The 15,000-nt window shown below is 43.9% G+C and overlaps 1 protein-coding gene across 1 annotated transcript in view; it reads left to right on the top strand.

Annotated features, from left to right (window-relative positions):
* Positions 1–15,000, top strand: part of nhsl2 (NHS-like 2) — a gene marked incomplete at its 5' end in the record, with an annotated part of 23,345 nt that overhangs the window by 8,313 nt on the left and 32 nt on the right. Inside the window, 6 exons of the mRNA XM_080051796.1 lie at positions 3,772–3,969; positions 6,084–7,218; positions 8,207–9,398; positions 9,641–9,950; positions 10,544–10,664; positions 12,193–15,000. The exon at positions 12,193–15,000 is cut by the window's right edge and continues 32 nt beyond it. Coding sequence (XP_079907922.1) covers positions 3,772–3,969; positions 6,084–7,218; positions 8,207–9,398; positions 9,641–9,950; positions 10,544–10,664; positions 12,193–12,541 — 3,305 coding nt within the window. The 3' untranslated portion in view covers positions 12,542–15,000. The remainder of the gene's footprint in view (positions 1–3,771; positions 3,970–6,083; positions 7,219–8,206; positions 9,399–9,640; positions 9,951–10,543; positions 10,665–12,192) is intronic.

The following is a 15,000-nucleotide window of genomic DNA, read 5'->3' as shown; positions in this document are numbered from 1 at the left end:
TGGCTCAAAGACTGACACGTTAATGCAGTTATCAATGTATTATTATTTCTAATGTTTCTAAAACATTTCTGATTTTAAAGACATTTAGGTCATTTTTTATAAAGGTGCAGTGTGTAATATGACATCATCAAGAAAGTTCTAGAAAGTTCTAAAATGCAACGCTCCCTGGGTAACCCCACCCCTTTTGAATAATAACAGAAGCTACAGTGGCCTTCAAGGACAAGAACAATTCTAAATTCGAAACAATGCGCCTGATGACATTCCAAAAACATGGATTCCTCCATAAGACTTTCCCTCTCAATGTAGAAAATGTAATATTAATATTTGTAATTCTCCGCTCAGGAGGATCATTCAGATTATTGGCAGAGGTGATTTTACACCAATGAGGACAAATTTATGAATGAGGATATTGATTTTAGCTAATACATTACTTAAAATGTTACACAGTGTCCCTTTAAGGTAAAATTGTCAGAGGGGTTACGAGGAATATTTCTGAAACAGTCTAATTTTTCCTCCCATGATCATAAATGACATGTAACAGCAAACGAGACCATCAGTGCAGAGAATGCTATTTTTATACAGTTTTTCTTAATGCCTTTGTGATGGGTATACACTCACCCAGGAACTACAGCTGGCGTAGTAAAAACACTACCGCTAACACAATCAATGGTTAAGTAGACAGTATGTACATGTAGTATATACATGTTGAGTATGTAGGAGGGAGGACGTTAGTAGGGCTTTTACAACACAGCCAGCCAGACACACACACACACACACACACACACACACACACACACACACACACACACACACACACACACACACACACACACACACACACACACACACATCCTTCTCACGCTACCTTATGCTTTAATCCGCTCAGTTCACCTGTAAAATCCTTCGTCTGGGATTCTGACAGGAGGCGGGACCCTGTCACAACTCGGGCTAATCCCATTGGCCGCGAGTACAGACACTTTTCTACAAGAAGTTGAATAAATCTCTTAATTGGATCCAGTGCAAACAGAGAGCGCAACATGTCTGAGCTTGAGAAGGGCATCTTGTCTCAGTGAGGTTTTTGAGAATTGGAAAAAAAACTATCAAAATGTCAACATAGCTCTAAGATATAGGACTCGGGAAAAATTAGGAGACCAGTCTGGATTTTTCTCAAATCTTCATCTCTACATAACTTATTGAAAATGCTCTTAATGACAAAAAATGTATTGGGAATTTGGTAGAAATGTTGTCATCCGTCTATCTATCTATCTATCTATCTATCTATCTATCTATCTATCTATCTATCTATCTATCTATCTATCTATCTATCTATCTATCTATCTATCTATCTATCTATCTATCTATCTATCTATCTATCTATCTATCTATCTATCTATCTATCTATCTATCTATCTATCTATCTATCTATCTATCTATCTATCCATCCATCCATCCATCCATCCATCCATCCATCCATCCATCCATCCATCTATCCTATGTCCGTCCGTCCGTCCGTCCGTCCATCTATCTATCTATCTATCTATCTATCTATCTATCTATCTATCTATCTATCTATCTATCTATCTATCTATCTATCTATCTATCTATCTATCTATCTATCTATCTATCTATCTATCTATCTATCTATCTATCTATCTATCTATCTATCTATCTATCTATCTATCTATCTATCTATCTATCTATCTATCTATCGTAGAGACATGGTAAATGTCTGAATCATCATCTTGTCTCTGTGGTGTCAGGCTGACCGATAGTTGAAATATTTTCTGTTACTTACGTCTGTCGGCAGCAACACACACACACACGCGCACACACACACACACACACACACACACACACACACACACACACACACACACACACACACACACACACACACACACACACACACACACACACACACACACACACACACACACACACACACACAGACTCCCAACCTCCGAGTGGCAGGATGGAGAGATGAGGACACAGTGTTCAAAATAAATAAATAAATATGTGACTGTCTGTCTGTCTGTGTGCGCACGTATGCACATTTGACTGCTGTATGTGTGTGTGTGTGTGTGTGTGTGTGTGTGTGTACGTCTGCGTATGCGTTTGTGTGCTCTCTTCACTTAATGAGTAAATAAACAAAACGTCTCTAAATAAATGCCATCACAAATTACAGCCGTAAACCAACTGCAAAATGACTGTCGTTTTAATACGATGCCGACGGCCTAATAAGCCGCTCTGAGTCAGAAGGCACTCGCTGTCATTTAAGGTATAATATAGAAGGTACTTTTAGCTTCTTCCTACGATTAATAGAACCGACGCCGTGTTTTTACTGCGTAGCAACAAGGCATAACAAGGCCAGGGGAGCACAACACAGCAGCGGGGTCTCTAAGCATCTGGTCTCAGTCACTGTAGTGTTTAAAAAAGTGAACGCAGAAAAATGTATGAGGCAGGTTGGGTGAATGTGTACAAAACAATGTAAAGCGCTTTGAGTCTGTGAAAAAACCAGGGAAAAGCGCCATATACTGTATATATAAGTGGAGACCATTTAACATTTATTATTTTATTTTATTTTATTTTAATTTTTTTTTGTATTTTTATGCTTTATTGATAGTGTAGAGACAGAGTTGAAACGGGGCAGAGAGGGGAGTGACATGCAGAGAACGACCGCGGGCTGGAATCGAACCCGGGTCCGCTGCTGGCCGAGGCCCATGGGGGGGGGGCGCCCTACCAACTGAGCTAAGGGCGCCCCGACCATTTTCACTTTGTGTTTCTCTTTTACTCCATATACTCCCTGTAAATATTTCAAAACAAAACAAAACTACTCAAACGTCTGTGCGATATATTATTCATCAGAATGCGAGTAAAACACAAACTCTCACTTGTTCTCACTTTACTAAATCTGGAGTCTCCACCTCAAATAACCCGGAGATCACTGCACATACTGCATCACAACCACATTTACTGCATGTTGTCCAAAAGCAGATACTATACGAGTTGTTTGGTTCATCCAGTGAGACGGGCCGGCCAGACCGAGAGACGTAATCTAATACTTTATCGCCATGTCAACACCGTGATTAGATTAAGTTTTTTTTATTGAATTAACTTTGTGTCAAGTAAACTGACTCTGGCGCTTTCCAGTGAGTGACCCTTCCCTATGCCCTCCGGAGGAGTGTGTGTGTGTGTGTGTGTGTGTGTGTGTGTGTGTGTGTGGTTGTGTGTGTGTGTGTGGTTGTGTGTGTGTGTGTGTGTGGAGTTTGTAAACGCTGCCATACTGAGAAATACAGAGAGAGTTTTGTGGAGCTGATAGGCTTAATCAACTTAATGTCAACTTATTTGTCCGATAGCTTGAATGTATCCGGAATTCTTTTATATGGAAAAGTTACGCACTCTAGCTTTAAGTTTGTTTTTTATTGAATGTATTGCTCTGTCAAGTAAACTGACTGACTTTCCAGTGAGTGACCACCCTATGCCCTCTGGAGTGTGTGTGTGTGAGTGTGAGTGTGTGTGTGTGTGTGTGTGTGTGTGTGTGCGTGTGTGTGTGTGTGTGTGTGTGTGGGAAATTACTGAGAAATACAGAGAGAGTTTGGTGGAGCTTATTCAACTTTGTGTCAACTCGTGGCTTGAATGTATCCCCCAAAACAAAATTATTTGAAAAAGTTACACACTGTAGCTTTTAGGTGTATTTTTTCATTGTGTCAAGTAATCTGACTCTGGCTCTTCCAGCGAGTGACCCCTCTATGCCCTCTGTCTGTCCCCCAGGTGAGGAGGGGGGAGGAGGGGGTAGATTCCACGGGGTTGACCTTCTTCAACACTCCCAGTCCCCATCCCCATCCCCCTCTCCCGGCGACCCCTACCCCCAACACCAGCCCCGCTCGCTGGAGCCCGTCACAGACACCTTCCACCAAACTGTCCCGCTGAGGAAGACACACTCTGACCTCGACACCACCTTACAGACAGGTGAGTCCCGTCAAGACTTTAATGTAAATTCTGATACATGTGAGACATACATAAGAATCGAAATTACATTCATCTCCGACCCACGGGGCAATAGAAACAATAAAATTAAATTGAAGGTGAAGTAAGCGGTTTATTTATGTTAATATAAGTGTTAAATCACTCTTTATTCATACAGTGATCACTTACACAATGTACGCGTTTCATAAAGCCGATCTCTCAGTCAGCTGCTCTGCATGTAATCGGCAAATAAACTTTTCGGGGATCCCGAAATTAATATCTAATCACAAGAGAGAACGCTACCGACACCCGTCTCACGCCATGGTCTCACTGCCGGTGCACGCCAGAGCGACAGATGGGTGAATGTTTATGCGCCTACAATGGCGGAGCAGGTAAAAATCCTTCCCAATATCTGTTTTGATGGTTTTAATCATGTTTTATCACACTTACTTATCTGAGATGACGCTAGATAACTCGCTGTTTGAAGACCGCAGTGCATTAATGTGGTGACGTGGGGACGAGCGAGGGGACTGCTAACTGCAGTAACTGACAGGAAGTTAGCTAAAAGAACCATTCCGCTTACAGCACCTTTAAGTAGATTAAGATAAAGATAAACGATATTTACACTAAATACATTCTAAATACTGAATAGTGCAAGGGTACTAAATAAAACGGTATATATAAGAGGTGAACTGAAAAGGCGTACAGTTTTAAAGACACAGTTATATGTAGTGGATTTTATTGCCCTCTGTTTGCATAACACAACTCCAACCAAATGGTACAGAGATTAATCCGAAGTTAACATGTATCTTGAATATCAAGTTAACTTTTGTTTACTTACTTACTACAACTGCATTTTATCCACAAAACCAATTTTGAAATATAAAATAAAACGTCCCATTTGGTGGTGTGTACATTTTGGAACATTGAGCCCTGGGAAGATTGGAGTTTGACCCATAAGCTCTTACCCTCCTCCTCCTCCTCCTCCTCCTCCTCCTCCTCCGATGTTTTCGTCTTTCTTGTGTCCCCCTGGTGCAGATCTTGTTACCGCTCACACACACACACACACACGCACACGCACACGCACACACACACACACACACACACACACACACACACACACACACACACACACACACACACACACTGCACTTTCACTACATAAGAAATTTGATCCACCAACTTTTCAGCTTAGAAAAATAGAAAAAGTAGTTCAATCAACTTCATGCTTTTTGGAGCTGCAAAAACAAAATTCCATTCATTTTGCGACAAATTATTCCTTTTTCACCCAAAACAATTGTTGTTGTTTTTATGTCTATTCCAATGAATGGGCATGTTCATACTCTCCTGTGGCTTAATCCTGTGTGAAAATGGGTTAACAGCAGCAAGAAAAAAACATCTTAGTCATTTTTCTTTCTGCCTTTCACATTCCAAAATACTGAATCTTGACAAAGAACATCAGAGGGAGGAATCGTTTGGGTTAATTATATCCTTTCACTGTATTTGCAGTAATCTGTTTTTGCTCAATAAAGGATGCTGTTGCCGGCAGCAAAGATCTGTGTGTGTGTGTGTGTGTGTGTGTGTGTGTGTGTGTGTGTGTGTGTGTGTGTGTGTGTGTGTGTGTGTGTGTGTGTGTGTGTGTGTGTGTGTGTGTGTGTGTGTGTGTGTGTGTGTGTGTGTGTGTGTGTGTGTGTGTGTGTGTGTGTGTGTGTGTGTGTGTGTGTGTGTGTGTATGCCTAATTGCTACATTCACTGAAACAGGGATTCTCGATCACAGGGTATAAAGAGTTCATGTTAACCGTTTAACCTAAATAAGGCCTACATTTTTCCATGTCTGACATCACACATGGAAAAATGTAGGGCTAGGAATATCAGGACAGCTGGGTCAAGGGAAGACTGAGGGAAGACTGAGGGAAGACAAACCTCATTCATTATTATAATAGTGATTTTATAATGATAGAACGCCGGTTCAGTATGGGTGAAGTATTCCTTTAAGTGGACATCTAAAGAGTGATGGGAGCTGTGTAACGTTTATTTCTTAATTTTTGTGGTCAGTTTTAGAATTTGTCCTGACCAGCTTAGTTGTATTAATGTATCTCTTTTCCTCTCTTCCACAGACACCCCTTCACCGGACCAACTCCACCCAGGAACGATGGACCATTCTGGGCTGCTGTGCTCCAACACTCCCCCTGCTTCCTGGAACGGACCTAAGGGCTCCACGTTTTCACCGGGGGCTTGGAACGAACCTTACACCTACAGCATGAACAAAGGTCCCGCGGTTCCCCCCAAACAGCACACCATAATCGGGAACACCGGTGGAGGAACGCAGGATGGGTTAATGTTGGTAGGGTCTTCGTCGGGACAGTCCCTTAGCTCACACTCCAGTTCGTTCTCGTCTGTGATGACAAACCCTTCCGGTAGGGCCGTGAATAACAACATGCCAACGGGGATTTCACTGGCGGCCGCGATGATGGGTAAACGTAGCGAAACGGAAGGGGCTGCAGCCGACGGGGGTAGAGGAGGGGGTGGGGGAGGGGGAGGGGGTGGTGAGAGAGGTCGCGAAAGGTCGGCCCGATCCATAGCAGCTGCGAACGCCTTCAAATTCCGCGAGCGTTCCCTTTCTACCCCTACAGATTCTGGGTCTTTCTGCTTTAGCGAAGGTAGCATAGGCCAGCCGGACGGGAGCGTTTTGCCCACGGGGAATGGGAATGCTATGGGAATGACAGACAACCAACAACAGCAGCAGCAGCATCAGAACTACCTGGGTTTGGGGGAAAACTATGCCCTTCTGTACCCTCGAGGGAGCTCCGAAGACAGCGCAAGCACCGCAGACACGATATCAATCACGGCTTCGGACTACAGCGCAGATGGTCGCTTGCGTCTTCGCTCGCGGTCGATTTCGCTGAAGAAAATCAAACGCAAACCGCCGCCTCCCGTTAGAAGTGTCTCTTTAATGAAGAATCTAGGAGAAGCAGAGGGGAGGGTCCACCATCGCGAAGGGGTTCTGTATCGCGACGGAAGGCCGAAGAGTCTGCACATCCCAAGAGATCACTTCCCAGACTTCCAGCACGATTTCCTCCTACCCGGCTCGTCCTGCACACTCAAGCCCAGCGTGGGTGAGCGGGAGCTGGGTCACGGAGGCGCCGATGGACCCCCGAGCCTGGAGGTACAGCCACCGGAGAGGGAGGGAGAGACGGAGCTGACCTTCCCCACTCATTGGCAGCTGGGGGATTGGAAGAACGATCCTTACAGGTACACGCTTCCGCCACCGGTATGACTGAATGAATGGAACCTGGAACCCTGTAAAGCGCTTTGAGTGCCTAGAAAAGCGTTATATAAATCCAATCCATTATTATTATTATTATTATTATTACAATGACACCACACTTTATTTGTCTATGTTAGCTTTATCTAGTTTGAAAATGTCTACTGGCATGTTTTTTGTTAAATTATTAAGCATTGGCTGATTTGTAAGATAATTATATGACACCAATACAAAATACATTTCATCTCTAGCTTTGGGTGAAATATGTTTTATGTTTGTTTGATATGGACATTTGCTACCACTTAGATACTTAACCAACACATCTCCAATGAACAGCATCCATAAACAACATATTACATTTTGCAAAAGGAACATAAAAAGATATTGCGTATTGCAGCAGTAACAATATGATAGTCTCTCTTATACATTTGTCAAACAGTGGGACTGAACATCTCATACGTAAATACAACTATTAACAGTAAACACCCAAATAAATAAAAACTAATCATTTCACTTCCAGACAGAAACTCATCGATACAACCCCATCTTTAATTTAGCCCATAAACAAGTCTGCAAATAAAAACATTGTATGTGCCAACCACCTTACTAACAGATCTTTATCCTGCCTCATCTCTTTAACTTAAAATTGGTCAAATAATTGCAATCTTAAAGCTGGGGTGGAGGATTTGGGGAGAAAATAGCAGTTGGGATAGAGATTCAAATCCAAATACCTCAACCGCTCCACTTGTTCTCTTTGGTCCCTCCCCTATGGTCCCTCCCTGGAACGCTCTACACCAACAAAGTCCTGCCAAAGTGAATGGACAGTCCCAACAGCCAATAAGAACAGAGAATCGGAGCCTCGCTCTGATTGGTCAAAGTGTACAGCTCATGTTAACTTTGACCTATCAGAAATCACATACCCCAGAAATTAATTTTTGATCCTTGTTTTTTGTTCTGTTATTCCCCATATTCCAGGTCTCTATCGGGCTCCAGCACGGCAACAGGTACCACGGTGATAGAATGTATGAAAGTCAGAGGAAGTTCGGAATCCCTGCTCGATTCTCCCTCCACTTCTAGAGCGACATCACCCTCTCAGTTCTCCATGGAAACCGATGTCAACAAGGCATCTTCTCCCTTCAAGCCCCCCGGACTAATGTCTCCGTCAAGTGGCTATTCCAGTCAGTCCGAGACCCCCACACCAACTGTTCCGCTAAGTCAAGGAACACAACAAGGGACATTGGGGTGTAAGTTGCGCCCGAAGATCCCAGAAAGAAAATCGTCGCTACCATCCCCCAAGGACCCCTCCGCGAGATCTAGGCTGTCCTTCGAGATGCCCGGGAACGCACACTTGGAGCTTTCACTAATCAAACCAAAGCAACGAGCAAGCAGGCGGCATTCGGACACCTCAACAGCGGCGAAACCGGGCAAAATCAGCCCTAGTTCAGGTTCCGGTTCCTCGCAGGCGCTACCAGTGGTTACACAGAATGAACTGAAGACAATTCGTCTGCGTTCCGTATCCCGCGGCGACCTGGAGGACTGTCCAGATGGGGCGTCCGACACCATAGAAGAAGAAGAACAACACAGTGGTGGTAGAGATCCAAGCGAGGACCATCCAAGCCCCCCACCCACCTTACCGAAACCCAAACCACCGGTCGCAGTCAAGCCCCCTTTGCCCAAACGACCCATAAATCTTCTCCTTAAGTCCCCTTCCCCCTCATCCACCCCCCTGGCTGTCGAATCCCCTCCCGGTTCTCCTGTGGACCGACCCGTCCCCTTGGGCAACATCTACAAAGTCATGAGAAAACCCAAACCCAAAAAACTTTCTCCGCAAACTCCGCCAAGTTCATTTGTTCCAGATTATTCCATCGCTTCTCAACAACAACAAATTGCCCAAACTGACATTCACCATCCGTTCCTGCCCCATTCCCAGCCCCTGTTCGATCTGCCACCTCTTCCAGACCCCCAACCCCTCCTGGAAGACCCTACCATGGAACCGGAATTTGACGCAGAACCGGAGATCTTAGGTCAAAGGGACGGGGATGGGGGCTCGCTGCCTTCTCCCTGCAGTAACCAAGAGGCACCGGAGCTGCAGGACAAGAGCAAGACACTCCCGTCCAGAATGACCATCTCATGTCTGGCCGAGCTCTCCGACAAAAAGAAACCCAAGGTGAGGAAGACAAAATCTCAGAAAATTCTTACGTGTGTGTGTGTGTGTGTGTGTGTGTGTGTGTGTGTGTGTGTGTGTGTGTGTGTGTGTGTGTGTGTGTGTGTGTTACACCTGCATGTTCTCCCATATCTGCCCCATTTCAAGTATGTCTCTCCAAAATCCGCCTAATAAAGAAAAAAAGCCAAAAAAAAATTATCTTTAAAAAAATAAAAAATAAACCCTTGTTCCCTTTTCTCTACCAGGTTCCACCTCCAGTCCCCAAGAAACCGAACATCCTTCACCTCCCGTCCTCGGTTCCTCACCCCTCCACCAACGGCAGCTCGGACCGACAGCCGCCCCAGACCGACAGTCCCCTGGGTCTGCGTTCTCCCATCGGGGCGTTCTCACCGGAAGAGTTCCCCGGTATTCCCAGTTTTCCCGATATTATGCCTGTGGAGCACATGGAGAACCACATGGAACAACCTGACGAGGAGAGTTCTAAGGAATCATCTCTGCAGGAAACTTTCCTCACGGAGGTTGGAGGGAAAATGGCCACCACGGGGATTTCGGGAGGTACATTTTGGCCACAAGGTATTTCATCTAGGGTTAGGGTTTTTCTGCATGTGTTATGTTGTATGACATCTATTGCAGGATGTCCGTCCTGGGAGAGGGATCCCTTACTCTGTCAACTCTCCCTGAGATTTCTGAAAAAAACATACAAATCAAATCAGTTATATTTGTATAGCCCAATATCACAAGTAGACATTTGCCTCAGTGGGCTTTACATACATTCCAGCTCGGCTGAGAAAAAAACTCCCAGTAAAAAACCCTTTAACGGGATTAAAAATGTGAGAAATCTCAGGGAGAGTTGACAGAATTTTTATTTACTGGGAGTTTTTTCTCATACTGTGGGTGTTATACTGTATGGAATGTAAAGCCCACTGAGGCAAATGTCTATTTGTGATATTGGGCTATACAAATATAACTGATTTGACTTGTATGTTTTTTTCAGCTATGTCTCTCAAGGCTTTACTGTACAGGCTTCACCTCTGGTACCATCACATCGTTTACCGCGTCTCCAAACTTACTAAATACAGTAGTTCTATGTGTAATTTACAGTGATCTATTTTACATTTAAACTATGATGATTGTTCTGTCTTGTTCAGATGACTCCACAACCGATGAAAAGACGGTACTCCACATCGCCGAGGAAACGGATGACGACGTGTTGCCTAGCACCACCCCGTCAACACACACCACAGAAGACCTGTTCACTATTATTCACAGGTTCGAACACACACACGCACACACACGCGCACACACACACGCACGCACACACACTCTCAACTTAGCTAGACAAACTGATATTTCAGTTTCCACGACTTGGTATATGCCAACTGGTATGTGTGTGTGTGTGTGTGTGTGTGTGTGTGTGTGTGTGTGTGTGTGCGTGTGTGTGAGAGAGAGAGAGAGAGAGAGAGAGAGAGAGAAATTCGGAAAAAAGAAAAGAAGAGTGCATTGCAGTCTTGTCTATTTTGCCGAAGCAACTTATTCTCGCACCAGAAATGGGTTTTTTCAGAGAGAGAGAGAGAGAGAGAGAGAGAGAGAGAGAGAGAGAGAGAGAGAGAGAGAGAGAGAGAGAGAGAGAGAGAGAGAGAGAGAGAGAGAGAGAGATTCTGAGCGGAGCATGTGATAAAACTCGCATTGTCATGTAGAAAAGGTGTGAGGCGGTTCCCTAGCAACAGCTGCATGTCTAGTGGGTTACTGCATGACCAGCGGTTCTTTTTTTTCAGAACCTCTCTCTCACACACACACACAGAAACACACACAGAAACACACACACACAGAAACACACACACACACACAGAAACACACACAGAAACACACACACACACACACACACACACACACACACACACACACACAGACACACAGACACACAGACACAGACACACACACACACACACACACACACACACACACACACACACACACACACACACACACAGAAACAGAAAAGACTGTTTCTAAGCAACAAGTGTCCATGATTTTACTTTGCGCGATGCTTAAAATAGCTTAAAAGGCAAAAGAACAAAAGGTGAGGAGAGGGAGAAGGAAGAACAGTTAAGTCGCTGGTTTCATCTCTAATGGCGTCCGTCCTGCAGTTACATGTTTTACATTTCTTTATGCTCTTAAACGAGACATCATCTGGCTAGGGTATTACATATTAAATGATGGATTGAAACAGCTACAAATGGTGTGTGTGTGTGTGTGTGTGTGTGTGTGTGTGTGTGTGTGTGTGTGTGTGTGTGTGTGTGTGTGTGTGTGTGTGTCTGTGAACAGCTACAAATGGTTCAAATCTAAACACGTACCAGGCGATGGTTCTAGTTTATTCTTTCTCCATCTTTGTGAATTATCTAAAATATGTATTTTTAAAAAAAGCATTCTTTTCACTGATGGTCTCGTTTGCTGTTACATGTGATTTATGATCATCAGAGGAAAAATGAGACTGTTACAGAAATATTTAAAAGTTCCTCGTAGCACCTTTTAAATGTGTTTTTGAATCATCCTCCACCTTTGTTAACAAGCTCTTCTCGGGGCGCTCTGGTGGTGTAGTGGATAGATCACGTACCAAATTGGTTGCAGCCTTTGTTGCAGTGGTTGCGGGTTCAAATCCGACCCGTGGACCTTTACTGCAGGTCATCCCCCTCCCCCCCCCTCTCTGTCTCCCCATTTCAACTCTGTACTATCTAATAAAGCTTGAAAATGCCAAAAAATTATCTTAAAAAAAAACCAATCTTTTCTCTTCCTCCAGGTCCAAGCGAAAGGTCCTGGGACGTAAGGAACCGACGGACTCATTCGGCAGTCGCCAGAGTCTCACGTCCCCAGTGAAGCACAGTACGAGTGGGGGAGACATCCGAAACCTGACCTTAGGCAGTAGTGCCACCACCCAACGGGCCAGCTCCTCATCCTCCTCCCGCAACGAGAACTTCATGGCTCTACTGCAGAAGAAAGGCAGCAAGTCTTCCACGGGAGGAGCCAGAGTGTCTGCTATGGAGCTACTCAAAAGCACAAACCCTCTCGCCAAACGGGTCACCGAGTTTTCGACTTCTGCGACGTCCGGGGAAGGAGATGACGACAATGCAAGACCCAACGACCAATGAAATGGATTGTAATGTTGGTTTAAATGGGTGTGGTTTAACCCAGGTCCGCTTTGCCCCGTTGTCGGACCAAGCTACTAAAACCTAATTCTACAATGTGCCCACACGCAAACACTCTGGAAAAGAGGGTCACCGAATATTCCACTTCAACAACAACTGGCGAAGGAGATGACGTCAATGCAAGTCCCAACGACCAATGAATGGATTGTATTGTTGGTTTAAATGGGTGTTATTTAACCAGTGGCCCCTCACTCCTACGCCCACCACCCCATGTTTCTTGGGATAGGATTAGAATTGACTTATGCCTCCCCCCCTTCAACACCCCACACATTATGGAACCATACGGATTCCAGAACCCAACGGGATTCCATGGAACCCAACAGGATTCTGGAATGGAGAGGATTGGGGAACAACCAGTGGATTACTACTAGGAACAAAAGCATTCCAGAAGAACCCTAAAAGTCTTCTGGAATGACCTGAGAGTGTTTGCACAAATACCCTCTGGCAAGACGGGTCACGGAGTTTTGAAACCATCACAACAACTGGCGAAGGAGGAGACTATCCAACATCCGAATCTGACAATGGAAACCCAATGATTGATTAACAGATTGTATTGTTGGTTTAAATGGATGTGGTTTAACCCAGGTCTGTTTGTTTGCCCCGTTGTTGGACCAAGCTCCCAAACCCTAATTCTACACAATGTGCCCACAGACAAACAATCTGGCAAGACGGGTCACGGATGTTTTGACCACAACAACAGCTAGCGAAGGAGAGGACGACAATGCAAAACCCAATGATCAATAAATGGAATACGTGAGATCTACAAACGATACACACACTTCTGTTAGTGGATTTTGACAACAATACACACATCGTTGTCAACGACCAATGAATGGATTGTATTGGATGTTGGCAAGACGTGTCACGGAATTTTCAATTTCAACTGTAACATCCGGCGAAGAAAGAGTAGGAAATGCCTAATCCGGCATTGGAAAATCCCAACGACCAATGAAATGGATTGTATTGTTGGTTTAAATGGATGTTATTGAACCCAGGTCCGTTTCGCCCCGTTGTTGGACCAAGCTACCAGACCCTAATTCTACAATGTGCCATTCAAACCAACTACAGATGGGACCCTTTCTGATTTAACTCGTCCAACCCAATATCGTCGCTCCAACTATTGATTGATTGACCATTTGCTCCGTCCAATCAAATTGGAGCTTTTTTTTTTTTGGGACGAAATGGTCCCCTCCCTCCCCACTAAGGTTGAAGCACTATTGTTCCTTTGCCAACCCGAGTCCCCTCCAAGGACAGTGAGATACATGTGGAGGGCACTGAAGGAGAGATTATTCCCCAACTATATTTTCAATGAAAAGTTGAGTTTGGAAGGTTGTTTTTGAACACTTTCACAGGGTATTTTTCTCATTGGGGATACGGATGGATGGACGGATGGATAGATGGATGGACGGATGGATAGATGGATGGACGGATAGATGGATGGATAGATGGATGGACGGATAGATGGATGGATAGATGGACAACAATGGACATATAAGGATTTATATTGGATTACTTCTGGCTCCTTTTGGGATGAAGACAACAAAATTCCACGATGACGACACCTGTTGTTTTTTGAATCCGTAACCAGTAACAACGACCAACAGAACATCAGTAAACAAACAAAATCCAAGAAAATAAAATAGATTAAAATACAGAAGATGTGATATCTACAAAACGATACATCGACTACGATTCAACCAAAGCCCTCCAAATCTGTAGCACTACATGCGCCAACACCTGTGTAGACCTACTGTACATGAACGCAACGGTCGACTATTAATCGCGTGAGGAGGCAGTTCCAGAGAAAAAGGAAATATGCCGCCAAAAATTTAGGACATCGGACATCGTAACTTGGTCTTTTCTCTGTATGGTAAAACGATACCATAGCATTCTGTCCTTTTCAGAAAAAAAACAGAAATTTCTGATTTAAGCGAAATGAAGCGCGGGATTTTACAATGGACTACATTGGAGGGCTTTTTGTCCAACAAAAGACAAAGGCATGAGGACGTCAAATATATTTAGTTTTTTTTTGCTCCGTGCTATGATATGATATCCATATATGGAGTGTGGAACCTTCAAATAACATTCCACAGTAGAACATTCCACCCAGTGTGTGTGGAAGACATTTTTTTTTCTTTTGGAAAACGAAAGCACTTTTACTTTTTTCTTTCTTTCGCGTTTACACAGACTTTTTACATTAATCATTATTTTTTCAGTTTTGTGTTCAAATGTTCAGATTTAATTTTGTTCCTATATATTTTTTGGTACATATGCTAGATGGCCATAAACTGTACATTGTTTTAACTGGAGTGTGTACTGTTTGTGTCATGTGTATAAAAAAAAAAAAAAAAAGATAAACATTATATACATTCTATCGACTCAAAAATTGACTCAAACAAATG

The sequence above is a fragment of the Ammodytes marinus genome, assembly GCF_949987685.1.
Source record: "Ammodytes marinus genome assembly, chromosome: 23".
Lineage (NCBI taxonomy): Eukaryota > Metazoa > Chordata > Actinopteri > Uranoscopiformes > Ammodytidae > Ammodytes > Ammodytes marinus.
The sequence above is the reverse complement of the archived record's forward strand: the minus strand, read 5'-3'. Positions and strand labels throughout refer to the sequence as shown.